At 41.2% G+C, this 27,391-nt stretch overlaps 1 protein-coding gene across 3 annotated transcripts in view; it reads right to left on the bottom strand.

The window, feature by feature from the left end:
• Nucleotides 1-26,650, bottom strand: part of Atp13a3 (ATPase 13A3) — a 75,092-nt gene extending 48,442 nt beyond the window's left edge. For all 3 annotated transcript variants that reach the window (XM_052158245.1, XM_052158247.1, XM_052158246.1), the window contains exons 1-4: nt 26,160-26,650; nt 25,428-25,471; nt 3,991-4,090; nt 41-214 (exon numbers count right to left, since the gene is read on the bottom strand). In XM_052158245.1, the coding sequence (XP_052014205.1) occupies nt 41-214; nt 3,991-4,041 (225 nt within the window). In that variant the 5' untranslated portion in view covers nt 4,042-4,090; nt 25,428-25,471; nt 26,160-26,650. The remainder of the gene's footprint in view (nt 1-40; nt 215-3,990; nt 4,091-25,427; nt 25,472-26,159) is intronic.
• Between the last annotated feature and the right edge of the window lie 741 nt (nt 26,651-27,391).

Genomic DNA, 27,391 nt, shown 5'->3' with positions numbered 1-27,391 from the left:
GAATAATCAGCTACTAGTAAATACACTTGCATGGACTTACAGTCGTCCTGAGAAGCACCACTTCACAGTCTTTAACTGCAGCTCTAACACACGTGGCTTTCACTCGCCACTCAGGCATCCAGTAGAGGAGGAGGAGGAGGAAACCACCAGTACAAATCACTCCTACAAAAACCATGGCAAGCTTCCAGCGGCATAAGTTATAGCCATGTATCTCCTACACAGAAATGGCAATCACATAATGAGCAAATGATAAGGCAGATAAACTAAAATTTGCTCAGTTACAAACTATTTTCTTTGCATATAAACTGTATTTCCTCAACTGCTAATTTACCTATGTTATTTTCAATAAATTCACTGTACAAATTTTAGAATGCCCCCTGGAAACTGAGTTACAGATGGTTACGAGTCTCATTGTGGGGACTGAGAATCAAACTCCAGAGGAACACCCAGTGCTCTTAACCACCTACCAAGCCAACTCACCAGCCCCATTCCTTGTAATTTTATCATTTCATTTTTAAAAGCTTAAGACTTCAGGTGGGTTTTTTAAAATAAAATTTTAATTCTGTAACCACTACAGAAAACTGTAAAATACCAGTGTTTCTTATAGACCCTTTCATCCACTTTCCTGACCCTAACATCTGGTGCTTCTGTCAAAAATCACAGTGCTCCTGTACTGTCAATTATACTCAGTATTTCACCAGCTTTTCTACTTGGATCTTGTTTCATGACCTACACTTGCTCGCTCGCTCGCTCACTCACTGGGTGAGTGAGTGGATGGATGGATGGATGGATGGATGGATGGATGGATGGATGAACTGAGACAGGGTCTTACACTGTTGAGATGGCTCAGACACTCTAAGAGCTTGCCATGAGACAGGGTCTCACTTAGATATAATTGATTGTACACAAAGTGGCCTCCAGCTCACGATCCTTCTGTTTCTCTGCCTCCTGCATCTAGAATTACAAAGTGTGTGTCTCCTTGCCTAGCACAGTACATTTGGATAGGTTTTTGTCTAAGTGACTTGAAAATTGTTCCAATGCTACCACTGGATTGATTAACTTCACTCTCTACCTCAAATTAATTTAAATATTCTTACATTCTCACCTACAAGGGTTCCCAAATATAACATTTCAAACTGTTAAAGGCCTAGGTAAGTGTAAATTTCAAGCAATGAAAATTATTTATCTCAGCCGGGCAGTGGTGGCACACGCCTTTAGTCCCAGCACTTGAGAGGCAGAGGCAGGCAGATTTCTGAGTTGGAGGCCAGCCTGGTCTACAGAGTGAGTTCCAGGACAGCCAGGGCTACACAGAGAAACCCGGTCTCAAAAAAACAAAAAACAAACAAACAAAAACATTATTTATCCCATGGCAACATCTGAGATACATTACAACTTATTACTTGACATGGTGGCAATACATGCCTATAATCTCTGAACTTGAGAGGCTAGGACAAGAGAGAAAATATGAGTTTGAAACCAGCCTAAACTATATAGCAAGAAGAAAACTTTATTCTTTGATTATTTTAAAGGTATCTACTTTACCTAGCAAAAACCTGAGTGTTTGGTATGGTTTTATCTTTTTTAAAGATTTACTTTATGTATACAAGTACACTATAGCTGTCTTCAGACACACCAGAAGAGGGCGTCAGATAGCTGTGAGCCACCATGTGGTTGCTGGGAATTGAACTCAGGATCTCTGGAAGAACAGTTAGTGCTCTTAACTGCTGAGCCACCTCTCCAGCCTGAGTTTTTGTTTTAACTGAACTGAATTTTCAACTTTACAAACCACAAATAGAAACCTTTACTTGGGGAACCAGCAAGATGTCTCGGCCATGTATGCTGACCTGAGTTCAATCACTAAAACCCAAACAACTTTTAAAACTCCTAAAAGTTGTCTCCTGACATCCACCACATGCACACCATGGCACGCACATGTGTGTCTACACAAACAGCCAGGTGTGGCACCTGGAAGGCACTCCTGGGGGGCGTGGGGGACAAGTCTCGGAGTAGCCTGAGTTACATAAAGAGACCCTGTCTCAAGAAGGCAGGGAGAGAGAAGAGGGAGAGAGAGGGAGAAGGGGAGAGGGAGACAGAGACCTTTATTTGGGATACTTTAGCACTAGCTAACATTTTAAATATCCACATACAAAACCATGTCTTTCCCCAACTGCTATCACTTTACACGGGAAAGGGGAACTGAGTATGATGGCTTGTGCGTCACACAGCAGCAGCACTCGAGCTGAAGCAGGACTGATTGCCATAAACCTGAGGCCAGTCTGGGCAACAGTGTATTTAGATCAGCCTGAACAAAATGAGACCCTGGGGAAACAAACCACCTTAAGAATAGATTGCACACTCAGCAGTAGAGACCAACAAAACCAAACTTTGAAGGCTCCTTATTTCATAATGTCCTGTCAGGGCTTTAGCCTTTAACCTTTATTCTTTTTGTCCTGCAGGTTGTGTATGTATATCATGGCTTCCAGTTCTGTGTTTCTATGGGATTGCTGGATGGCAGACACGGTCTGTGTCTATGGCTACCCGTGCACCTTCCCTTGGTCTCTTTTTCCTTCTGCTTGTTTTGTCCTATTCTCATTTGTTGGTTTTTATTTATCTTATAATATTTTGTTTTATTATTATCCCTTAGATGCCTTTTTGTTTTTCTATAGAGACAAAAATGGGGTAGATCCAAATGAGAGAAGTAGAAGGAACTGGGAAGAAGAGAAAAAGGGAAAACCATAATCAGATTATATGAAATGAAAAAAATCTATTTTCAGTAAAAGAAAAAAATTAAAAAGTAATGAAACTGTTAAAAGGAGGAGGAAGAGGAAGAGAAGGAAGAAGAAAAAGAGAAAAAGGAGGAGAAAGAAAAAAACTTTTGGAACCAAGTGGACCTTGCTCAAGTTCTGTCATTCATTCATTCATTCATTCATTCGTGTGTGTGTGTGTGTGTGTGTGTGTGTGTGTGTGTATTAATGTTCTACTTTAACGCTTCCACTAAGTCACATAGCTATGAAATATATCTAAAATTACTTGTTTCTAGGGATCAGGATTCAAGTATTTAAAAATCCTGCCCCTACTTCAAGATGAAACTCTTTATGTGCAGGAGAGACATACTTCTGGTGGACAAAATAAATTGGCCATTCACTGTTCACTATGATTAAACTACATGAGAAAATGAAAACCTTCAACAATTAAAACAAAACAAATAAAAACCCTGAAAAGGCTATATACTAAAATCCACACTATGCAGGCCTGGAGATGGCTCAGTGTTAAGAGCTGCTCTTCCAGAGAACCTGGGTTCGATCCCAGCACCCACATATGGCAGCTCACACCTGTGCAGGGCTTCTGACACCTGAAACATAGGTGCAGGCAAAACACCAATGCACATAAAAGAGAATTATTTTAAAAATCCAACCAACATAAGTGTTATATAACCTCAATTCAAATAACCAAAAATAAAATCAAGTATCAGAAGACAGTGGAGGGTAACTTTAATTCCAGCATTAGATAAGCAGAGGAAGGCTGATTTCTGACTTGTTCTACAAAGAGAGGTCCAGGGCAGCCAGGGCTACCCTGCCTCAAAATCAATCAATCAATCAATCAATCAATCAATCAAATTAAATGAAATGGCAACCACCACCACCACCACCACCACCACCTCAAGTCAGGTCAGGAATGGCTCGTATCTTTGATTCTAGGACTTGGAAAGCACAAACTGGTAGAACTCTGAGACTGAAGCTGGCCTGGTCTACATAACAAGTTCCAGGCCAGCCATAGCTTTCTAGTAAGACTTTGTTGTCTAAAACAAAGAAAATACACACACACAGACACACACACACCTTAGTCAGGATACAGAGATTCCGATTTATGTTGTGGCTGGGTGTTTCACTAGAGATCAAATCTGAAGCCAAACAGGCCACCACTGGGCTCAGCCTATGTTGGATTTTCTTTAATTGTATCACTCCCTAGAAAATTATGAAAGCTGGTTACCATTTCATCTTCTTGACCCTTGTTGATAGTCTTCCTTTCTTCTTTGTCCATTTCTACAGTGGCTTGAAGGTGCTGTGCTTCACACAACAGGTGAAGATAACTGCAGGAAAAGAAACAAATGTTGGCTCTCTTTAAAAACAGATCTTGGCCACCAAGATGCTAAAACCCCACTGCTGATGACACCACACACTGAGAAATCAGGTTGGAACTGAGCTAGAAACTGTCCCCTGTGAATAGTTTTCCTACTGCCAAAAGGTGCTATGCAAGCTGCTACTGGAGAAAAGCCATCAAGAGTCGAACTTCTACACTATGCATACAACCAATCTGTCAGGCAAAATATCCTCATGGGTACAATAGGGTCATGACTGTTATGTACATAACCAACCACTTTCGTACTGCATGTGGGACTCATTCCACGGGAGGGAAATCATCTTTGTCCTGGAAACCTGGACTAAAGCCCATGGCTAGGGAAGTCTCAGACCCTGTGGTAACAAACCTATTATTCTTGTTTTGTCCAAACTAATTTCAATTGTTCATTTTTATATTCACAGATTATTGCTGCTCTCAACCTTGGACAGAGAAACATCTGCAGTTAGTAAAGTGATTCATAACTGGAAGAATAAATGTTAAGAGCCCATCCCTAAACACTTAGGACATCTATTTCACCCTCTTGAAGGCTGAAAGAATATCATGGAATTATAGGGGGCTGGGGAAAAAAAGAAACAAAATTGTGAAATGCTGTCCTCCACACGTCATGACAGCTGCAGTCACTAACTCAACAGCAAATACGGCAATCAGTATTTCATCATGGGGGGGGGCTGATAAGACCCCCATCCCTGAGGAGCTATTAGCAGTTATGGTAGCGGGGGGGGGGGGGGGGGGGGGGGGGGGGCGGCAGTCCATTTCTTCAGTTGAATAGTCACCAGTCGGTTTCCTAATCAACTCTAATTAAACTCAATGGGTAATAGCAAAACAAAAATAGAGCTTGCTGAAAAAAATAAGTGTTCTGTGGAAGTGGGAGATGAGAAGACAATGGGGAAAGGATGGGTATGTGAAATCCATACACATTAGACATGGGTATGAAATCATCAAAGAATAAGCTATCATAAAAACAAAAACAAACCCTTTAGTACACCAGGTGTTGTAGCTCACAACTTTTATCTCCTCCCAGCACTTGGAAGGTATGAGCAGATCTGTCAGATCAAGGCCCAACATGGTTTACATAGTGGAGTTACATAGTAAGATTGTCTCTACAACAAATTTTTTTGTTGTTGTTGCTTTTTATTTACTTTGGTTTTGGTTTTTCGAGACAGGGTTTCTCTGTAACCCTGGCTATTCTGGATTTCACTCTGTAGACCAGGCTGGCGCCTCTCTGCTGAGATTGTACATCACCACCACCTGGCCAAAGTTAAACTTTAATTTCTTTTACCTTGGCAAGAAAAGCAGCTGTGCTTTACATTTTATAAATTTCTTTAATAATCTCTTCCTCTCCCCTTTTAAGTTATCTCTTTGGTAGTTGTCAATCAACTTAATGAGTTTTCACCCTAGACATAGGGTGAAAGAACATAGAGTAAGGAACAATCAGAGGATTGCTCAGTGTATGTGGAGTCAGACAGGGTTGGTTGAGTGCTATCCTAATAAAACTTTGGCTAGGAACTACTATTACATATGTAACACATTCGGCAATTATTTGTTGGGAACAATGATCTCTTAAGATCCAGATCTGGTGGTACACACCTCTAATGCCAGCATTCAGGAGGCAGAGGCAGGATAATCATGAGTTTGAGGAGTCTGAGCTACTTAAGACTTCCTCTCCCCACCTCACACACTACCCCAAAAGGCTGTGGAGATTGGTTTCCTGGCTGGTGCTTGATGCTTTAAAGTGAATTTAGTTCTTAGTTCAAAGTAGATGAATAAGACTCCCCTAAAGCTAAGGGATGAAGAAAAAAGATTATTTCTCTCAGAAGTTAAATTATTATATACCAAAACTGCAGCAGGTATAGGTTAATGAAGCACACTGAGTTTTATGATCATAAGTAGTGGAGGGTCAAGAATTGGCATGCCATTGTCACTGCAGAACCAGTCAGCATTACTTCTGAGGTGCTGGAGAAGCCTGGAACTGTGTGTGATAGTGAAGTGTTCTCCTATTGAGCTGATTCTGATGTATCCCCAGAGACTTCCAGAGTTCAACCAACCAGGGATTACAAATATTTAGGTAGACAAAGCACCAGTACTAAACATGTACACTTTTTCTTGTCATGAGTAGCAAAGGAATAAACATGGGTTAAATGCAAACAGTCTACCACTTTATATAAATGATTAAACACCTCGGACTTTAGCACCTGGCAGAGTCCTGGCAGCTACATAACAAATACCAATGGCCAGTCACATTTAAATTATCAGTTCTAGCCTCTTCCCTGGCTGGCCTGGAGCTTACTATGCAAACTTATGGTCCAGGTTGTTGACACCCCTCCCTTTTCTCTCCCTCTGCCCTTTCTTCCCTCCTTCTCTCCCTCTCTCCCCCTCCCCTATTCTCATCCTATCTCTCCTTTCCTACCTTTTGTGGGATTATAAAAATAAACCAGTATGGCTAGCTGAAGTTGCCATTAAAATTCAATGCTCTCATTGAGCCTGTTTACTATTTACAAATTATTTCCCTAAATTTCTTTAACAAGTTGGCCTTATTCTAACATTGAGTATTCTCCCAAGATCTTCAACAGTTAAAAAACAAAGTAAGGAATACTCCACCGGGCAGTGGTGGTGCATGCCTTTAATCCCAGCACTTGGGAGTTGGGGCCAGCCTGGTCTACAGATCAAGTTCCAGGACAGCCAGGACTATACAGAGAAACCCTGTCTCGAAAAGAAAAAAAAAAAAAAAAAGGAATACTCCAACTATTTATCATATGGTAATTTAGTGGGGAGACAACCTATACTTTTTCCAACAATCGTTGACCCTATTATACTGCAGCTCTTTATGTAAGAATTACTTCTCTGAGTCAATTGCTTTAAGACAAAAGTAACAGCTTAACACATTTTAACCAAAGTTAGCAAAATTATAAAATTAATTTAAATATAATAAAAATGCTCTAAAAAGTATCCATTATCATTAATTTTAAATATATCATACACTTCACAGGAAATTACCAAGAATTAACCCTTCAAATACCCTTGGAAAACTCACAATCCAACTGTGCTTACATTTGAAACATTGTAAAGGTATAATTAAATGTAATGTTTATATAAGACAACCTTTAACATTTCAATGACTCCATAAAAACAAAGAACAATATAAAAATATCTTAATACAAATGTAATCAAGTTGTATATTAAATGTGTTTCTGTCATACATCTTAAGACATCTGAAGCATTAACAACAAGCTTTGAAAATACACTTTGGTGGCTTGCTATAGAGTCAAGTCAATTTCTACATCACAGAAAATAAAAGAGTTTGTTCTTACCAATAGCACTATACCATTATTCTTCTCCAATCCTGATATATCAGCTTTCAAAAGCTGGCTCTTCATATAAAGACCATAGAAATCCATACAAATATTAAAATTTTATGCCAAATACTGGCTCTGTTTAAACTGCTGTAAAATAATTATGATATTAAAATTTAGGACTTTTTAATTCAGCAAATTTAAATTGTTTTAGAAGGTATACCCTTCTGTTCTTTGTCACTGGCAGAACTCCTATTTGAATAAATCCTATCCTGCTAGCATACACAAGTTCCAGCCTACAGTGCATGCCTGAATCTTGATGTTATCTAAACAGCAAAGGGCTAGGCTATTGTCCTAAACCAAACCCTTCCTTGAATTTATAATGAAATGGATTTACTTCATCGGGAGAAAAAAAATGCAGGGGAGGATGAAGTGAAGCTATCAGAAATAAAAGTCACCAAGTTTAATATAATGCTTACTCCCCTCCCCCCACATTCCACAATTATTAAGAACTATTGAAATTAGTCTATAGTCTGTTCTACAAGTTTATCAGAGCTTATTTTCTAAAACAAGACAAAGTGATATCAACTTGCAGAGAAACTCCCCAAACATCTTAAGACATCTTTGCTTTATATGAGCATAATACTGTAATAATTCATCTGAGCCAAATGTGGGGGGGGGGTGTGATGTGTATGCATATATATATAATCTCATGCTGTAATCTCAGCATTCAGGGAACTGGGGTAGAATGTGTTCAAGGTTAGTCTGAAGCTATCTCAAAATGAAATTCAATGAAAAAATTTAAACCTGTCTAGAAATCCCAAAGGAATAATTTCACAAGGTGCTTTTTAAAATTTACTTATTATATGTAAGTACTGTAAGCACTGTAGTTCAGACTCCTTCAGACTCCCCAGGAGGAGGCATGAGATCTCATTATGAATGGTTGTGAGCCACCATGTCATTGCTGGGATTTGAACTTAGGACCTTCAGAAGAGCAATCAGTGCTCTTAACCTGAAGCCACTTCTCCAGCCCTAAGCAAGCAATTTTAAGTATATTTTGTTTTCTTTTGTGGAGACTCCCAAGTAGCCCAGGCTGGCCCTGCACTTCCTATGTAGTTGTTTCTGACCTCCACATATGTGCTGTGACACGTGTATGCTTGCCTCCCCCTATGACATATACACACAAATAAAAGATTTTAAATAAACATTTAACCCTTTTTTGAGTTAAGGTCTGTCTCTCCATATAGCCTAGTGGGTTCTGACCTCTTGCCTTAACTTTCCAAGTGCTGAGACATTTACCACCTCATCAGGTAAAAACTAAAGGACACAGGAAAGGATGCTTCAACAAATACCACAACTGGCATAGATTTGCCAATTTACAGCACCCACAACAAACCCACAATTCAAAATTTATATGCCCAATGAACAATCTTTACCTTACTTCTTACTCTCTATATAAATACCTATGTAAAAAGAGTAAGAAAATCTTAATCTTCCAGCCATAGTAAGCGAACTGTTGACAGCTCTGAGGACAGAACTCAACTTCAAATCAGCTCCTAACATAACAATAAAATGACATAATATAGCTTAATGAATACGTGGAAATTTTACAAAGATACCAGCTTCATTTTAACAAAGGTTTACTCAATACCCACTTTATCACTTCCCATCTTAGACTTTCTCTTATAATACATGCTTTTGTTTCTGTGTTTAGGCTTAAGGACAACTATTGTGTCCAATATACACCAAACTAAGACTGTATTTACATTTCCCAAGTGAAGTCTTTGTATAGTATGTTTTCCCTATGTTATAGAGCAACGTGAGAGGTATAATAAAATAAGTTATAATTAGGCTACAAAATATAATTCCCCATGTTGGGATTAATATAAACAATGAGTTTAGACTATACTATTTTTAATCACTTTATTATATACTATTTTTTTTAATCAACATTTTTATTTAGAGGTATTCCAAATGGCTAAGACTGTCCTTGGGCTGGAAAGATGGCTCAGAGGTTAAGAGCACTGACTGCTCTTCCAGAGGTCCTGAGTTCAATTCCCAGCAACCACACGGTGGCTCACAACCATCTGAGATGGGATCAGATGTGTCTGAAGACAGTGGCAGTGTAATCATATACATAAAAATCTTTTTTTAAAAAACTGTCCTCATGAGACAAAATAGTTCATCTAATAAAAGTTTGGATTGTTTATTTATTTATTTAATTAGGATTTTAAGACAATATCATATAACCCAGCCTGTCCCTCAACTCCCTATGCAACTGAGGCTGGCCTTGAACACATGACCCTCCTGCTCCTGCCTCTGCCACCAATAGTGCTGGGATTATAGGCATATGCCACACTACCCAGTTTAGTTTGCATTTTGTTTGTTTGGTTGGTTGTTTTTTTTTTTTCCCCCTAGACAGGGTTTCTCTGTGTAGCCCTGGCTGTCCTGGAACTCACTCTGTAGACCAGGCTGTCCTGGAACTCAGAGATCTGCCTGCCTCTGCCTCCCAGAGTGCTGGGATTACAGGTGTGCACTACCACCACCGGCCCTAGTCTGCATTTCTTAAATGTCTGTTTAAGGAGGAAGGGGGAATGGGGAAAGCAGAGGAGTGAAACAATGCTGATACATGGAGGAGAGCACCATACTGAAACCATTATTTGTGAATTAATTTATAAAATAAAGCTGGGGATGGTGGCGCATGCCTATAATGCTACTGCTTGGGAAAGAGGTAGGAGGATCAAGAATCGAAGGTCTCTTCAACTGCTTAGGGAGTTTGAGTTCATCTGCTACTCCATGTGATCTGAACTTCATTCAAGTGTACTTATGTAATTCAAAACCAGTTTCAATTATTCAAGTCACTAAGGTTCTAGAAGTCTCATATTTCTTTCTCATGTATGTAACATTTCTGAAGTCCATGTTCAAAAAGTTAGCAAAATGCTATAATGACTAGATAGATTTCAAATTCTTATCCATTATGAAAATGCCACAGCAGGCAAGAATTTGAAACAGATTTACCCTGTAGACAGAAAGAATTATAACTTGCAGGGCTAAACAACCTAGAAAGACAAGTGCCTCTGATATCGAAGACAATGTGTAAACTGGGTAGTAGTGGGCCCACCTCTAATCCCAGCAATCTGGGAGTTAATCCCAGCAGGAGGAGGAAGAGCTTCTACTGACCAGTCTGGTCTATAGAGTGAGTTCCAGAATAACCAGGGCAAACAGAAACTCTGTCTTGGGGAGAAAAAAAAAACCAACAACAAATAAAAGCAGCAACAACCAAAGTCAATGTGTTGATTAATTGGTGGTAACCATCCACTGGGCAGGAGTAAGAAGACAGAAAGCTAGGTGGTTTTACCCAGAAGGAAGACTGTACAATGTATACATAATCCCTAAAATCTTCACACTCTGCCTAGATCTCAACTGAAGTCATTTTACTTTTGGCATTTTAAAAGCTATTTCTTTAACATGCACATTGCCTTTTATTTGTTTTGTTTTCTTTTTCTAATATCAAGCCTCTTTGTAGCACAGGCTTGCCTACGACCCACAACCCAGGACTTGACAGGAGCTCAGCAAGTGCTTCACCACCAAGCTGCAGAGTTAAAGTTCTGTCTTATCTATATTTTGGTTTGAGAAAGTGTATTGATAACCCATAATACAAATATGAGAAGTAGCAGCATATTCTTTGTTCTTTAAGACATGATTTCTCGGGCTGGTGAGATGGCTCAGAAGTTAAGACTGCTCTCCCGAAGGCCCTGAGTCCAATTCCCAGCAACCACACGGTGGCTCACAACCATCTGTAATGGGATCTGACGCCCTCTTCTGCAGTGTCTGTTACAGCATACTTAAATAAAGCTTAAAAAAAGATATGATTTCTCTGTCCTCAAACTCAGAGATCTACCTGCCTCTGCCTCCAGTGTGCTGGGATTAGAAAGGCCTGTGCCACCATAGCTTGGCCACAAATTCTTATTTTTTATTGAATTCATCTACAGAATTAAGTAAGCAAGTGCATCATCATATTAAGAGCGAAGAAATTGGGTGTGGCAGGGCTTATTTCAATGCCAGCATGCAAGAGACACTTTAAGAGTTCAAGGTCAGCCCATTCTATAGTGAATTCTGCAACAGCCAGGGCTATACACAGAGAGACAAGATGCTGTCAAAAAATGATGTGGTGGTGGTACATACTTTTAATTCCAGCACTGGGGGTGCTGAGAGGCAGGTATATCTCTGTGAGTTCAAGGCCAGGCAGTTCTACAGACCTATTTCCATATTTCCAGGACAGCCAAGGCTACAAAGAAAACTTGTATGGATAAAACAAAAAACAAAAAAGGAGAATGTAAGTTCTCTCTCCGCCAAAGCAAAGGTCTGAAAGGCCACAGAACATGAGTATCAGCTTTAACTTGTCCACAGAAGACAATCCACTAAGAACTGTTACGAGCATCTCTTCACTTATCTTGGCCTCAATCTCTTCACTACTACAATACAAGGCTGGTAAAATAACGCTGTAAGATGGAGTCAACCATGAAAAAGTTTTGCCTTCCAAGAATACAGGCAAATATAGTGACACAATATCTTCAATCCCAGCACTCAGGGGGCAGACGTAGGAAGATCTCTGTGAGTTGAAGGCCAGCCTGGTCTACATATTAAGCTCCAGGACAGCCATAGCTATAGAGAGACCCTGACTCTTTAAAGAAAGAAAGCAAAGCAAAGCAATGCAAAGACCCTATGTACAACCTGCTGTTGCACTCTTTCACCTGTAGGTGGCAATCCAATATTGCTAAGGAAAAAGAATTGACTAAAATATTCAATGATTAGAGATAAGGTACTATACACCAATTTGTTTAGTCAATATGAAAAGGGGTTGCGCCAGGCAGTGGGGGCCCACACCTTTAATCCCAGCACTTGGGAGGCAGAGGCAGGCACATGCACACACATAATAATAAGTCACTACTTTATAGATCAACTTAAAATTATAACAGAAGGAGAGGAGTGGAGGAGGGAAGGAGAGGAGGAGGAGGAGGAGAAAAAGAAAGAAAGGAAAGGAAAAAGGAAAGGAAAAAGGAAAGGAAAAAGGAAAGGAAAGGGAAAAGGAAAGGGAAAAGGAAAGGAAAGAAAAGGAAAAGGAAAGGAAAGGAGGAAAGAAGGAAAGGAAGAGGAGGAGGTACCTAGCATGGAGGTGGCACACACCTGTAATCTCAGCATTTTGCAAATGGAAACCTGAGAATCTGGTATTTAAGGCCATCCTCAGCTACACAGTGACTTCTGAAACCAACAAGGTAAACTACGTTAAGACACAGTCTCTTTAAAATTAAAGAGTAATAAAAAAAAAAAAAATTAAAGAGTAATATGGGCATCATGGCTTTAATCCCAGAACTCAGAGTCTAAGACAGGGAGATCTTAGGTAGGCCAGCCTGGTCTACCAAGTGAGTTTCAGGACAACCAAGGCTACACAGAGAAACCCTGTATTGAAGAATAAAAAAGATTTTCAGTTAGAAGTAGTGGTCCCATGTAATCCTTGGGAGGATACGGCAAGAAGAACACAAGTTTAAGCCAGCTGTAAGATCCTTCCTGCTTCTTAAACAGATCAATAAAAAGAGAGTATATACCTTTTTGATCCCCAAGAAAAGAAAGAGGAAAGGGAGTGGGGGGGGGATCTATACTATCTTTTTAGAAAACCAACTGACATCTTTAAATTTAAAATCTGTATATACCTAATCTAACAATTCTAATCAATATTCATGGCATGTGTTATCTATACTAAGTATGTATGGTTAAAACATCCTACTATACAGTTTGTAACAAACCTAAGACCCTTAGAATGTATCTTAATGTGTGCAATGTGTGCCAACGGAATGTATGAATGGCTTATGAAAGACAAATGAGTCAAATTATGAGACCAGGATAGCTCTATACAAGAGAAAAAGAAATATGACTAATATGCAACTTTTGTAGCAATCAAAAAGTTGCATATGCATGTTTATAAACAAGCAAAGAGACAGAAATGGTGGTGCATGGCTTTAAGCCTAGCACTCTAGACACAGAGGCAGGCTGATAACTCTGAGGTTGAAGCCAGCCTGGTCTACACAATGAGTTGTAGGTTAGCCTCGGCTTCGTGGTGAGACCCTGTCTCAAAAGACGTACACCAAAACTAACAAAGTCTTTTAGGTAATGTAAAGTCTACCAGTATCAAATATTTCAATTCAAGTTCTTCTGCAAAATTAAATGTAAAATTTGTGTTCCCCGCCCCATTGAGGGTGGTGACAGTGGATTTGAAAGTAAAAATCTCACTAAAACAAAGGTTATTTTAAAACAAGCAAAAGTGAAATGATATAATAGAGACACTGAATACAAAATACAATAAAGACTAAGAAAACAAGAATCTCAATAACTGTCTATGTAAACAAGGCAAACTGACAAATGAGTCTACTTACTCCAACCTAAAATCTGTAATTTAGATTTAAGGCTAAGGGTTTCTTTGAATAATATAAATGAGAGGTTCTCCCATTTAGTACAAATTAGTTTCAGCTTAACACTATACTACCATTAACTAAAATCACTAATAACTTGGTTGACATTTAAATTGATGATTTAACTCTAAATGCTCTGTAGTGTAGAGATTAGCTACACCGCTTTAGCTCCCAACAGGTTAAGCACTTCCAGCCACCTGCCTTGGATCCGCAAATGAAAGACACACACATTATCTTGTTTTTGAAATGCCTTGGGGGCTGGAGAGATGGTTCAGCGGTTAAGGGCACTGACTGCTCTTCCAGAGATCCCAAGTTCAAATCCCAGCAACCACATGGTGGCTCACAAGCACCTGTAAAGAGATCTGACGCCGTCTTCTGGTGTCTGAAGACAGCTGTGGTGTACTTCCCTCTGAATCTATCTATGCTCTCTCTTTGCTGCCCTGTTCCTTCTGGGTGGCCCCCCAGACTTTGCTGCCCAAGATGCTTCTGAGCAGCCCTTTTGGGGGCACATTCCCTCTCACCTACATTTCAGATGATTTTCCTTATCTAACTCTAAAAAATCTGATCTGTCTCCCTCTGAAACCTGGCAATTCTGCTCTCTGCGCCCCTCCATTGAGTCCTAGCCTGCACAAATCTAAGAGTTCCCCCGCCCCCAATCTCCCTTTGTCCAGCCAGTAGCCACTGGCATCTCTCTCTTTTTTTTTTTTTTAAGATTTTTTTTTTTTTTAATGTGAGTACACTGACCTCAGACACATTAGAAAAGGGTATCGGGTGCCATTATAGATGGTTGTGAGCCACCATGTGGTTGCTGGGAATTGAACTCAGGACCTCTGGAAGAACAGTCACTGAGTCATCTCTCCAGCCCCCCACTGGCATCTTTACTGACTGATTGAAACCAATTGAGGACAAGGACCTTCAGTGTGTTGTCACACAGATTCCCAATAAATCAAAGCATTAGAACCAATCCCAACCATGCTCATCAATTCTGAGGCTGCTACTTTCCACTTTACCACAGGTAGAAATTGAGTGCTTTTTAAACGTTATTGTTGCTGTCAGCATGCATGGGTCACTGTACAGAATGTTCAAAATTGGTATTCTTATTTCTCAAAATTGATGCATGTACATTGTTAGTAGTAAGTACATGTCTTAAATTACTAATGCATTTTGAATAAACTACCTTACAATAGGACTGTCAACAAGTACTAGCATGCACAGAAAGGACTCAAAATACAGCAACAGAGTGGGTAGGAAGAGCAGGGCTAGAAAGGGTGAATAGAGTAAGTGACAAGGAAAATGAGAAAACTTTCCAGAGGAATAGATTCCTAAATCTTCAGTATGTTTGGGAGATAGAAACCCCAGAAATCTTTTTGACCCTCCTGATTATACCTCAAGCCACAGTGCCTGGTTTATGGGGTAGATTGGGAAAAGGGAGATTTAAACCCCTGGGCCCATTGCTTGATGTTAGTCAAGCACAGGACTAACCCAAGCTACACTTACAGCCCCTAGGACGGACGGACGGACGGACGGACGGACGGACGGACGGACGGATGGACCGCGCGCGCGCGCGCGCGCGCGCGCGCGCACACACACACACACACACACACCTTTCATTAACACACTACTACACTGCTTTCAAAAAAACCACGGATTTGTTTCATTCATGATCTTTACTACAGTATGATCCACATTTCACTCTTCCAGGCTTGTTGATTTGAAGGCCCAATCACGAAGAAGCATGCAATCAGCAGGAAATTATTCTTTACAAAAGATACAACCCTGCACATTTAACAACCATAACTAATAAGAACTGAGGTCAACGGTGTCAGAAGAGGAGAAAGTTGTACTTGAAGTAAGATCTGATCAGAACGGACAGACAGGCCTTTAACTCTGCATCTTCCTGCTTCAGCTTCCCAGGGTTACAGTCACATACACCTGGATTATGTGAACTTTAGAGATTGTAGGAGTTTGTTTTTCTGCTTTATTCCTTTTTCTCAATTCCAAAGTTGCTATGTTGAGTCAATGCAGTACAAAAGACCTCAAACAACTACTGTCTATGAATATTATAAAAATATATTCAGGTAGCAAAGGACAGCCTGGGCTACATAGCAACTTGGGAGAAAAGAGAGAAGTGCAGGATATGGTGGTACTTTCATTTAATCACAGCACTCAAGAGGCAGAAGCAGGCAGACCTCCCTGACTACACTGTGAGTCCCAGAGAAGGCTAATCTGTACAGGTATATTTAGCCTAGAAACCACCTTCATGGGCATCTACAAAACTACTGATACTGTTGTGTTATAGCTTGTTATTTGAGATGCTGGGGACTGAACCCAAGGTCTCACCCACCCCAGGCAAGGATATACCACTGGACTCTTAGCACAATCCCAGGCTTACGCGGTATCTTTTTAAAGACAAGAAAGGCAGGCATGAGATGAAACTACATTAAAAAGGCTTTACCAACAAGGTTTTTTAAAAAATGACATTGGGCCGGGCAGTGGTGGCGCACGCCTTTAATTCCAGCACTTGGGAGGCAGGGGCACAGGCAGGTGGATTTCTGAGTTCGAGGCCAGCCTGGTCTACAGAGTGAGTTCCAGGACAGCCAGGACTAAACAGGACTAAACCCTGTCTGGAAAAAAAAAAAAAAAAAAGACACTGATATATTTTTTCACAGGATTATTTTCTAAAGCTCCACTAAACTGATCGTTGCTACAAATAAAGCTGAATCACTTACTCATGAGAAAAACAGTAACCAGGCTTCTAAGATGGCCCCCAAATGCCCTGCCTACCCCCACAGTTCTGCCTAACTGCAATTTACATTTTACTAGCCTAAATAAAAGGGCAAGTAGACAGGTTACTAAGCTCCTACTTCCTAAAATCACTTAATTGTTAATGTCCCCTGGGCTGTGTCTGTAAGATGTCTCTGGGGACAAAGTGTAGCACTACTGGAATGTCTGTGCCTACAACAACAACCCATCAGTTTTCAGCACTCATCTCATTTTCAGACCTACAAACTGAACCTCTCCATCCTTCTTTACAGATTGCTAAAATTCAACCTTTCTTCAAAATACTCTGCTCTTTAAGCTTTTCAATTCTTTCTACCCCTTAATGATTTGTTTAAAACAAAATTTACCAGTCACCTAGACTCCACTATTTAACACCTTTTACAAGCAGCTGGGCATCATTCCTAGTCTTTCTCCACTTCACCAGCCCTATCTCCACAGAAATTACTCCAATTCAGGTCCTTTTCCAAGTCTTCCTCATTCACATGGATATCTAAACCAACTATGACCTCTCTACTTCCCCTTTGTAAAGTCTCAATAGCTAGTCACTGCAATGTCATTTCCCAAATTAGTGAGAATACATCCAAAGCATTTCAAAAGATTCCCTGCTCATATAAATTGGACAAACTTACAAAATGTTTAAAACACTGTTCTCTAGCTAGTGTCTAAAGTCTCATAACACAAAGTACGTATTTCTTTCTCTACCATTGTGGAAATGGGGTTCAAAGTAAAAAACTAACTGCAATCTGCCACTTTACAACTGCTATCATTCACACTTAGAAACTTTACATCCCTTTCACAATGAGCACAATTTGCAGCTCTTCAAATTGCTCTCCCACTTCCTGACACCATTCTTCTCTATACAATCCTCTTTCTGCCAAGAATGCCTTCACAAACCTAGTTTGGCTGAGAAGCTGCAGTTAATCCTTCAAGTCAACTCAAGCCACTAGGCTTTCTTTGACTGTCCTTTCCATCTTCTTCTGGCAAAGGACTCCTGCCACTTTCCCCCACTACTCCAACTGTCAGAGCAGTTACTAACTACATCAAACTTAGCCTTAAAAGTTATGATTCTCAAACTGCCACCTGGTAATGCAATCAAATAAATGAAATGAGGTAAGACCAAAGGTGGAATCCTTTTTTTCTGGGCAAAATCCTACAATAAATTTGGAGTCTAAACATGTCCCATATGTCAATCCTATGCCCCTTTCCCAACTAATTTAGCCAGATTCCTTCCTGACCTGTAACCCTCCCAAGAGAAACCCATCACAATGTTATTTGTGTCCACCAAATTAATATCTCTTTCTCAAGAGCAGTGCTTCTACCTCCCTAATAATGTTGTGACCCTTTAATACAGTCCCCTCATGTTGTGATGACCCCAACCATAAAATTATTTCACTGACCACTTCATAACAGTAATTTTGCTACTATTAATTGTAATGTAAATATCTGACTTGAGGAATATATGTGACCCCAAAGGGTGTGACAACAAAGGTTGACAATCATTGCTCAAGAGTCATTCTCAGCTGGGCGGTGGTGGCACACGCCTGTAATCTCAGCACTTGGGAGGCAGAGGCAGGCGGATTTCTGAGTTCGAGGCCAGCATGGTCTACAAAATGAGTTCCAGAAACCCTGTCTCGAAAAACCAAAAAAAAAAAAAAAAAAAAAAGAGTCATTCTCAAAAGTTAATGCACACAGAATTGACTGCTGGGGAATGGGAAAGAGGGTTCAGTAGGTAAAGCACTTGAAAAGTCCCAATGTTAAATAAAGAGGGCCAGAACCAATGTAAAATAACGGGGCTTGAACCCAGCCTAAAGACAAGCAGATCCCTGAGGCTCACTGGTCTTAGAATAAGAGACATGGTCTCAAAAACAGGAGGGGCTGGAGAGATGGTCCAGTGGTTAAGAGCACTAGCTGAAGGATGGCACTTGGGGGGGTTGAGGTAGGCAATTCAAGGCCAACCTGGTCTTCAGAGTGAATTCCAGAACTATGCCTAGGTGCCCTATCATGAAAAACAGACAAACAAAAAAAGCACTGTCCACTCTTCCAGAGGATCCAGGTTCAATTCCTAGGATCAGTGTCTTCCGGCTTCCACAGGCACCAGTCAAACACATGGTACAGATACATTCAGATAAAACACTTAAAATGCAATATAAAACATTAAAACACACACACATACATAACAGTAAAGTAAAATAGGGGATGAAGAGATGGCTCAGTAGTTAGGAGTACTTCATATTCTTCCCAGGTTTGGTTTCCAGCACCCATATCAGGTAGCTCACAATGACCTCCAGGAACCTAGGAAACACACACATTAACACAAACACACACACACACACACAAAGTAGGAGGCTGCAGAGATAACTCAGAGGGAAAATCTTGCATAAAAGCATTAAGACATAAGCCTGTTCCCCAGGTCCCATATAAAAGCCAGAAATGGCAGGGATCTGTAACCCCAGGGCTTTGCAAGGAAAACAGCCAGATCCAAGGGCTTTCTTGAAGATAGTCTACCCAATTAGCAAGCTCCAGGTTCAGTAAGAGACACACTGTCTGCAAAAATTAAGGTAGAAAAGTCACAAAGACACCCAATGTCAACCTCTGACCCATATCATGGCCCTGCAACGTTCCCCAAATATCTGAAGTTGTCTTTTGGCCTCCACACAAGCACATATGTACACACAATACCTGCATATATTGATAATTTGTTCTAATCTTCTCTGGCTCATTATTTTCTGTCTTCAATTGCCTCTATGGACCTGCAATGAACTGCATGAACTCAAATGGTGGCAACTCCACTGTGCTGCTTGCTTTTTTTTTTTTTTTTTTTTTTTTTAGTTTTTTTCAAGTCAGGGTTTCTCTGTGTTGCCCTGGCTGTCCTGGAACTCACTCTGTAGACCAGGCTGGCCTCGAACTCAGAAATCCGCCTGCCTCTGCCTCCAGAGTGCTGGGATTACAGGGGTGCGCCACCACCGCCCAGCTGTGCTGCTTGCTTTTTAACTCAGACTCAAATCAAACTGACTAGAACTCAAGAAATCTGTATGCTTCTCTCCCGGGTGCTAGCTAGCATTAGAGGTGTGTACCACCACACCTGACTTTTACTGGCTTTTCTTTACATGAAACTTGTTCTGTAACAAGCCAGCCTTCAATTCAAGGGATCTCCTTGCCTCTGTCTCCTGGGATTAAAGGTGCATCTCATTCCAGAAGATCACACAGACCTAGATCCTTTGATGAGGCAGCCTCACTGGACAAAAACTCCTCTACACATATGCAATAATTCAACTGAAGCAATCAAATAGTGTGAGGAGGGACAAAGAAATCCAGTGAGCCTGGCCAAGTCCATCATCTGTGTCTTAACATGAGGTTAAAAATTAAGAAGAGGGCTAGAGCTACATATTTCTACAAACCAGTCCAGGTCATGATGTGGTTCCACCCTTTCTCTCATCTCTAAGGTAGTATGTCAAGTTGTAAATTTCTGGGATGAGTGGGAGGAGTGTTGTGTCCGTCCATAGGGGCTTAGGCTTTAGGCTTGCTTTCACTTCTCCAAACCTAAGATTTCTGGGGGAGCTACAATTTTGGGGAGGGCCACTGTCTCAATAGTCCAATGATCATGTCTCTTTAGACTATCTTCATCTCTGCCAGGCTGGTTACAATGCAGAATAAAGACCCTGAAGAAAAGAACACATACTTGACAGAGACTGGAATTCAACCTAGACCCTTTATTAACATGTTGCCATTTCCCTCCCAGACACCAACTTCTGTAAGAAAGGGCCAGTCTAAATAGTCTGTTACTTCTCAGCATTATTATTTTCTACTCTTGGACCTTTATTTTAATGCCCAATACTTTTGTTATGAAAACAAGAAAAACTAAATCATAGAATAAATCCAACCTACTATTAAGGTACGATTCAGTCTTTCTAAAACTTTCCTTCATAATTATTCTGCATATTACCTAATTGCTCATTCCAAGGGAAAACTTATAGACTATAAAGAAAGTTCTAATTAACAAATTAGTTTCATACACTAAGATCTATTTTAAGCTGTTTCACCACCTCAGATTCTACCAAAGGTCACACACAATATGACCTGTGGGTTTGTCTAAAATGTTAACAGATCTGGTGTTCGATTGTTCTATGGAACTGCAGCAATTCCCATCCTCAAATAACTTTTGCCTCTATTTGAAACTTTTGCATTGCATTTTTGAATAGCTCTATTCCTCACTCCATTTTTCTACACTAAGAAGTAGTAATTATCACAAAACTAATTTTAAGCGATCATTGCAGTAACTGTATTTTTGCCAATTCACGACACTTTACCTTTTTTATTATTCTGTTGTTTTGTTATTTTGAGTCAGGGTCTTGATAGGTAGTAGCTGTCTGGTCTTAAATTTTCAGTGAGCCTCTTGTGTCAGCTGAGATTACAAAAGCATCACTACTATACCCAACTTGTTTTGACTTTTTGAGCCAAAGTCTCAGTAAGCTTCTAGCATCGATCATCTATATGCCCCAGCCTCCTCAGTCATGAACTACAGGCTCAGCACTGTGCCCAACCATACACATTATTTTTAATATCAGTAATGCTAATTTTTTATCTTAATTTTATCAATGGTTATCAGGTTATCATTAACTTCAAGGCATTCTATCTTTTAAATTTCTACTTTATTCAAGATTAAGCTGGGGCTGGAAGAAGGATTGATGGTTAATTAAGAACACACACTACTGCTCTTTCAGAGTACCCAAGTATGATTTCAAATACCCAAGCATCTCACAACTTCCTGCAACTCCAACCCTAGAGGAGCTAACACCTCTGGCCTCTATAAGTACCTGGACTCTTATGTACAGACAAGCACAGATACACACACACATATGATTAAAATAAACAAACGAACAGGGCTAGAGAGGTAGCTTAGCAGTTGAGAGCACTTGTGGCCACAAGCACACGCCTTTATCCCAGCACTTGGGAGGCAGAGGCGGGAGGATCTCTGTAAATTCAAGGCTCTTGTTCTACAAGGGAGCTTCAGGCCAGCCAGGACTAGGAACCCTGTCTCAGAAACCTCAACAAAAACAATCAACAAACAACAAAAAACCACTTTGCTCTTGCAGAACATGGATTCAATTCCTACCACCCACATAACCATTCAGTCTACCAACCATCCCAATATGACTTGTAATAGTGAATAGCAGAAATCATGGTTTTAGTTACAGTAACAGACTGGTTACCTTAACCATTCATAACCCCAGTTCCAAGGATTAGATACTGGCCTCTGTAGGCACTAGGCACACATGTGGTACACAAACATACATGCAGGCAAAACACTTATAAAAGCACTTTTATGCGTTACAAATAAAAGTTTTAAAAGATTAAATAATTACAGAACACTTGACTATTTTTTAACCTAAAACTAAAACATGTACCTAAATCCTGAACTTCTCTCTCAAAGTAAGAGAATTCAAGAAGTCAAGAACATGACTTTCAAGATTACAGAGTTACTATGTATATATAGGCCCGTTTTCTTCAATTAACAGAAAGTTACAAAAAAGCCAAAGACTAAATCCTGTAACCCAACTCTTAGATCAAGATCTAAACAAATCAGATTTGGCATACTAACCGTCCCCTTAAACCAACCGGACAGTCCAAGAACTCCTAGTGCACAAATGAAACTGAGGTAGTACCAAACTTTGTATATACTGTTCTCCTATACATACATGAGGAAATTTAATTTATAAATTAAGCACAGTAAGATTATCAACAATGAAGCAACTCAACATTATACTATACTGGAAACTATGTATGTGATCTCTCCTTTTATTTTTTTCTTTTCAAATATCTTACCTTTAACTAAAGGAAATAATTTCTAGTTTTTCTTTGGATAACAGAATTGCTAGTTAGATAAATAAGTAGAGAAAACAATAGCTAATAACCAACTAGTAGGCATAAGCAATGAGTGTGCGGGACCTAGGGCTGACTAGGGTCTAGGCCAGAACAAAATAGCACAGCACAAAATTTTATCACTACTCAAAATAACACAAAGCTACTGTTATGAATTGTAATGTAAATATATTGAAGATAAAGGTTTACCAAAGGGGTTGAAACCCAAAGGTTGAGAACCACTGGTCTAGATTATTTCTGGAATTTTCCATTTAATATTGTCAAGCCACAGCTGAATGATCATTAACTGAAACCACAGAAGGTTAAACTATGGGTGGGAGCTGTATAGAAAGGATACTATTGCATTCAGAATTTGTTTCAGCACTCAAATTTTAGAGCACATCAAGAGTATCAATTTAACAGATGTTAGACACTAGATTAACGACTTTCAGCATATCTCTGTTTTAAGAGTATCTTGTCAATAAATGATAAGCCAACTCCTGCTCAATGTATGGTCTAGTCATATACAAGGTCTTATATTTTGTACTTATAGTTAGTGTAGGTCACCAAGTATACTACCAAATAACCTGTTTTACTGGCCTAAAGTCACAGGTTTTTAATCCCAGCTACTTTGGAATCCTGGACAGGAAAATTTTAATCTAAGGTCAGCCAACCAGGGCAAGTGCATCGAGACTCTACCAAAAAATTTATTTAAAAACACAAAGGGGGCTGGGGCTGTAGCTCTGAATAGTGTTTGCCTACCATCTGTGAAGTTCTGAATTCAAGTATCACAAAACACAGAATCCATTTTATGTAAGACCATCATCATCAAGATCATTTTGAAATTCTATTTTATCTTCCAAGCACCATGCATAGGAGAAGAAAGGAACCCAGGCAGAGCTAGCTGAGTGCTCCCTCCTTCACATGTGCTCAGTGGCCCTCAAGCCTCTTAGAATAATTGTTCTTTGTAAATTGAAATGAAACAAGAAAGTTAAGCAACTTAGAGTTTAAGGACTTTGAAGAAAACCACAATCTAAGTTTAATATTACTGTCTACAACACACAAGTTCTTATTTCTTGGTTTGTGTAAGTATGTAACTAGAAATGTATTGCAAAACCTGTTTCCTCATCTAGCAAAGAAAGTTCAGTAACTACCAAGTGTTTGCATAGGGCCTAGTACATGGACACTAGCTCCATAACTACCATCATCGACAAAGGTAAATCAGTTATCAGTCAAGACAGAGTCCCAAATCCCATCAATTCTTTCTATTACAGTTTTCTTAACTGTCAGCATACATTCTTCCTTTTTTCTTTTAGACAATCTCATGTATTCCATGTTAGCCCTAAACTAAGTCTGTTGGTGAGGATGCCCTTAACTTTTGATTCCCTGCACGAATTAGAAGCATTTGATACCACATCCAGGATTTTACCCAGCTGAGCTACATCCGAAACCCCAAACACTTACAGAACAATCAACATTTGAAACATTTTGGGCTGGAGAGATGACTCGGCAGAGCGTTCCCAGCACCCACATGGCAGGCAGCTCACAATTACTATTCCAGGGAACCAGACACCTCACACAGACACACATTCAGGCAAAACACTAATGCATATAAGATGAAAACAAATTTTTTTAAAAAAAAAGAAACATTTTGAAACTGGCATTACATAGTTATTAAGGGTAAACTAAACTCGCTGAACTATGTTAGTGCCAATATCTGCTAACACAACCAAGCACCTCAACAGACATGAGTTTTTCCCTACTATCTATGAAACTATTTTAATACCAATATAGGAATTTATATGATCTCAAACTAATTCTAAATTAAAATTTCAATTTCTGTTACTGGTTGGCTTGGGCAAAGAAATCAATCCTAGCACTCTATCAGAGTGAAGCTTATCAACTTTGTTTTCAAAAATATTTTTATCTAATTACAACTGCATTTAATGAACCATATAAGTTATCACTTTTCCTGCCTAATCCCATAACCAAAACAGGCATTGCTATTCTAACAATATTTAAAAATCTCAACTATTCCATCCTCAACCTAATTTAATGACAAATGACTGGGGGTTGGGGAGAGCAGATTTTAATACTAGGAAAAAAAAAATAAAAATTATCCTGTTAAACTTAGTGGTGCTGCCTGTAAAACAACCGTTCAGGAGGCTAAGGCAATATCATTTTTTTCCCTCTTCTACAACAATCATTAATAGGCTTACTATTTCAAAACAAACAAACAAACTTCCAGAAACTGATGTACTTTTGAAGTTGTTGTTAAACCCTGATGGATGTCCATAATTTATTTTGGCAACTTATAACCTATTCTGCAAAGCGACAATCCTCAAAAAGAATGCTACATATATTCTAGAAAAAACAAAATTGATGCCAGCTTTAGCAAAAAGGTTTGGTTCTAATCAAAGGTGGATCACATTTAATGATGCCCTTCCAGAATAAAAATACACTGGAGCTAGAAAGACGGCTCAGCAGTAGAAAGCGCCTGCTGCTCTTAGGACCGAACCACAGTAGTCAGCTCACAACCACCTGTAACTCCGGTTTCAAAGGGTCTGGCTTTCAAGAGCATCCACACATTTCATATACATATTCAAACATATGTAAGTAAAAATAAATAAAATAATAAACTTTCACGTTAGCCTCAAACCCTCTAAAATAGTATTCATCACGAAAGGCCCCGCATTTCGAGTCCTGATTCACAGATTAAAAAAAAAAAAAATTCACCATTAATATACTCAAGTATATTCCATTCAGTTCAAAAATCATGGAAATTTCTGGGTTTATGACTCCATACCCATTCATTTTGCACTAATACAAACCACTAAATATAGCTCTAAAACATCAATGATTGGGAGCTAATTATATAAGTGATTCATACCTCTTATGTTCAGACACCAAGATCCTAGGATGCTTCTGTCAGACCTAAGGGGAAAATAAACAATGAACACCTGTCACCAAAGCTTTTCAAACTGGGAAGCCCCAGTTACTGTCGATCTCCCAATGCTATTCCTTCCTCCACCCCCAACTCCACACCGCACCAGAAAAGCTATCAATCGGACCAACAGTCTGGGTGAAGGCGAGGCCAGAGAGTACTGGCGCAAATGGGTCTGTTTTTTTTTTTCTAGTCCTCACCGCCCTGCCTCTTTCTCCTTAATCAGGAGTGTTGACACCTCAAGTCCGTTCTCCTTTCCGGACCTCCGTTATCGGTGTAAAGTGCGCTGATAGCCAAGGGTAATTTACTCCTCAGTGGCTGGGGCCGAACTAGGTAGGCTAGTGACGGCTCCAGCACGGACCCATCTGGGGCCCTTCCCACATTCTTGCTCCCGGCGCATCACCTTCTGGACTTTGCAGAGCGGCTGGCCTACCGGGGCCGGCGGGCACGCAGAGGGTGCACTCCGGTCCTCCACACCCACACGTGCTCCCAGACAGTGCGGGGTCTCCGCACCCTCCCTGTCACACACCCCTTCCCAGAAAGGTGATGTCCGATTCGGGTCCAGGAAGCAGCCGTAGACCCACCTGGTACCCGCCACCCGGGCGAAGCCGTTCGCCTCCTCCAGCCTCCCCATCACCTTCGCCTCCCGCCCCACACCCCGCTCGCCCAGTCACTCACCAGCCGCGCCGCCGTGCCGCCTTCTCCGCGGCCTCCCGGCCCGGGCAGCCAAAAGGCCGCAGGGGGCCGGGGGGCCGCTTTCGCCACTGCCGCCGCCTCTCCTCAGCCCAGCCCCATCACCCTCGGCCGGCGCCGGCGGCCGCGGGTCGCTCGGGCTCGAGGGTCCGCCGCCGCGCGTCGCGGCTCGGGCTGTAGGAACAGAGACGCCGCGGCGGGGCCCGGGCCGCACCGGGCGCAGGGGCGTCCGCGCTCCGCTATCAGCGCCCGCGGCGGCGGCGGCGTGCAGCCGGGCAGGGCGTGAACAAGGGAGCGCGGCGCGGAAGACCGGCAGGGGTGGGAGGTGGTCTGTGCTGCGAAGCGGCCTCCCGCCGTCGGCGACGAAGCGGACCCCCTCCCCGCGGCCACGGCGCCCGGTCACGCTGCGGGGAGGGCCGGCGGGCACACGGGGAGCGCCCCGCGAGCTCAGGACTCCCGCGCCGGATGTGAGGTCACGTGATTGCCTCATCCCAGCGCCCAGCGCGGAGGGGCCGTCAGGGGGCGGGGCGACCCTCCGGTCCCGCCCACCTCGTCGCTCACCGGTCCCCCAGCCCGCCTAAGCAAGAACTGCTAGCGGGATGCTGCTCGGGACTCGTTTTACGGGAGGCGATCAACTCTGTGTTGCTTGCCGTGCAAGGAGGTCGTAGTTCAAACCCCCATTTTCTGAACAAAGACACTGATGCCCAGTGGTAAGTGCAGACTTGTCCAGGGTGGCAATCAAAGGACGCCTGGGCTAGCAAGGTGGAGAGCGAAGTCCTAGCTCGGGACCCAGATTCTTTCCCTCCTTCATCCCCACCTACACCAAAAAGAACACTTTAATCCCAATGGAACTCCTGGCCCAGCCCCCGGGCGTGGGACCGAGAACAGTCAGGTAGGCAAGAGAAAGCTTCCACACTGTTGACTGCCCGAACTCAGGGAGCAGTTTCTTCCAACTGCGCTGGAAGCAAATTAAATACTTCCCTCCACAGGAGATTTATCTTGGGGCACTGCCCCGCCCGGATATTCAAATCTTGGTTTTGGTTTTCACTGCCTTCCGCTCGATGTCTAGCGCGGGAAGCTGAGCCTGCCACCTGCTGCCTCCAGCTCCGCCATCTTTCCACTCTTAAGTCTACCTCACCTGCTTCCCAGACGTCTGGCCATCACTCGTTATTGATCTCCTGCCTTCCTACAAACATAACTTTTAGCTGCCTGACTGT

The sequence above is a fragment of the Apodemus sylvaticus genome, chromosome 15 (genome assembly GCF_947179515.1).
Source record: "Apodemus sylvaticus chromosome 15, mApoSyl1.1, whole genome shotgun sequence".
Lineage (NCBI taxonomy): Eukaryota > Metazoa > Chordata > Mammalia > Rodentia > Muridae > Apodemus > Apodemus sylvaticus.
The sequence above is the reverse complement of the archived record's forward strand: the minus strand, read 5'-3'. Positions and strand labels throughout refer to the sequence as shown.